Here is a 2,000-nt window from a genome sequence, read left to right as displayed (position 1 = left end):
CTGAATAAATTAAGCTATGTGTTGGATATTACTGGATTATGAGAATGCAATTTGACACGTTAATGCTGCTTTTTTTAGTCACTCTATATATGTATATTAGGAATAGAAGGCGGGGTCATTCTTCGATTGGTCGAAGAGTGAACACATTGCCACTAAGGTAAGATGCATTAGATAATATCATTGGGGAGGGTGGAGATAGAAATTGCATATGGGAGTTAAGAATGAGTTTGAATGCATTTGCAACTTTATGTGAATTGCTACAAGTTCAAGGTGGATTAGACGAAGATGGTCATGTTGGCATAGGCGAGCAAGTAGCTACTTTCTTAACCATATTAGCTCACCATACCAAAAATCGCAGCGTACAGGTTAGGTTTTATAGGTCTGGTGAAACTATTAGTAGGTATTTTCACAAGGTATTGCGTTCGGTTTTGCGTGTCCAAAGTATCTTATTTGCAAAGACAGACCCTGTACTAAAAGATTGTGTAGATCCCAGATGGAAATGGTTTAAGGTAGGTCGTGTATGTAGCTCTAATTTTTATTGGTCACGTTTACTCTGCGTGTAATAACTGTTTTTTTTTTTTACATTTGATAGGGTTGTCTAGGAGCATTAGATGGAACTTACATAGATGTCACAGTCCCGAAGAGTGATAAATTTATATATCAAATGAGTAAATCTAGAATATCCACCAATGTCTTAGGAGTTTGCAATCAGAACATGAATTTCGTCTATGTCCTTAGCGGTTGGGAAGGATTGGCATCTGATTTAAGGGTACTTAGGGATGCTATTACTCGACGTAATGGCTTGAAAATACCTATTGGTATGTCTAAATTAATCTTTTGAAAAGAATAATATATATTGAATATGAAAATTACAATATATTTCTTATATTTTTCCATCCTTCCGTTTTAGGGTGTTATTACTTAGTGGATGCCGGCTATACCAATGGGAGAGGATTCTTATCTCCTTATAGAAATGTTCGCTATCATGTGAATGAGTGGGTTCAAGGTCATTGAGCGCCACAAAATCGTCTAGAGTTATTTAATAAGAAGCACTCTTCAGCTAGAAATGTGATTGAGCGGTGCTTTGGGTTGCTTAAGAAAAGATGGAGAATTCTACGAAGTCCCTCGTTCTATCCTATTAAAGTTCAAAGCCACATTATTATTGCTTGTTGTTTGTTACAAAACTGTATTCGTATGAACATGGATGTTACTCCCGAAGAAGATGCAACTCTTGCGCCAGAACACATACCCATTGGAGATGATACTATTGTTGATGAAGGTGAAATAATTGATGTTGTGGAAAGTAGCCATGAGTAGACTCAATGGCATGAGGACCTAGCAACCGAGATGTGGGAAATATGGAGGGAAGAACGTGGCGAGTAGAATTTTTATCTTTGCCAGTTTTGTTATGTTTGCAATTAGCCTAGCCTATAAATTATTGTATTTGAATTCATTTCAGTTTTTTTCTTTGTGCAATATGTATTTGCCAAATCGGATTCATAATTTGTATTTCAATTAAACATATAATTATACAAGGTCTTGTTTTAATTGTTTTAATAGTCATTATTCTAATTAAACATATTTTAGTTTTATTTGCTATTAGCTTTTATTTTGCTGTAAGTAATTCTAATACCATTGAACTCTAATTTTGATAGTAATTATGCTGCCATGGTTTACTTTATTTGTTCTTATCTAGCAGCAAATGGCCTCGATACCCCGCCAATAGACTGAACAAGAAACTGAACTGTTTGTGGTGTTTATGGAGGAATTGGTTGTTGAAGGCAAAAGGACAGATGCTGTCAATTTAAGCCAGGGGCATTTCAAAAACTGGCAGACAAGATGAATAAAAAGTTTTCTGGATGTGGTCTCACCGTGAAGCACATCAGAAACAAACACAAGCGGCTGAAAGAAAAATATATGTTTGTGGCTGAGATGTTGGGTTGTAGTGATTTTGGGTGGAATTTCGAAAAGATGTGTGTTGAAGTGGATAGTAAACAAGT

General features: G+C 35.8%; 1 protein-coding gene across 1 annotated transcript; it reads left to right on the top strand.

Moving 5' to 3' along the window:
- Nucleotides 1–221: 221 nt before the first annotated feature.
- On the top strand, nt 222–1,014 carry LOC130966913 (uncharacterized). Its single transcript, XM_057891733.1, has 3 exons — nt 222–509; nt 593–818; nt 911–1,014. Exons 1-3 carry the CDS (start codon nt 222–224, stop codon nt 1,012–1,014), a joined length of 618 nt encoding a protein of 205 aa, XP_057747716.1.
- Nucleotides 1,015–2,000: the final 986 nt, after the last annotated feature.

Source organism: Arachis stenosperma, chromosome 3 (genome assembly GCF_014773155.1).
Source record: "Arachis stenosperma cultivar V10309 chromosome 3, arast.V10309.gnm1.PFL2, whole genome shotgun sequence".
Lineage (NCBI taxonomy): Eukaryota > Viridiplantae > Streptophyta > Magnoliopsida > Fabales > Fabaceae > Arachis > Arachis stenosperma.
Note: the sequence above shows the minus strand (reverse complement) of the source record. Positions and strands in the feature narration are given on the sequence as shown.

Bases quoted from the DNA above. Each gene is read 5' to 3' on its own strand.
- LOC130966913 (XM_057891733.1), top strand. From the start codon at position 222: ATGAGTTTGAATGCATTTGCAACTTTATGTGAATTGCTACAAGTTCAA. The intron at 510-592 runs GTAGGTCGTGTA...TACATTTGATAG, and splicing joins CCAGATGGAAATGGTTTAAG to GGTTGTCTAGGAGCATTAGA. The intron at 819-910 runs GTATGTCTAAAT...CTTCCGTTTTAG, and splicing joins TGGCTTGAAAATACCTATTG to GGTGTTATTACTTAGTGGAT.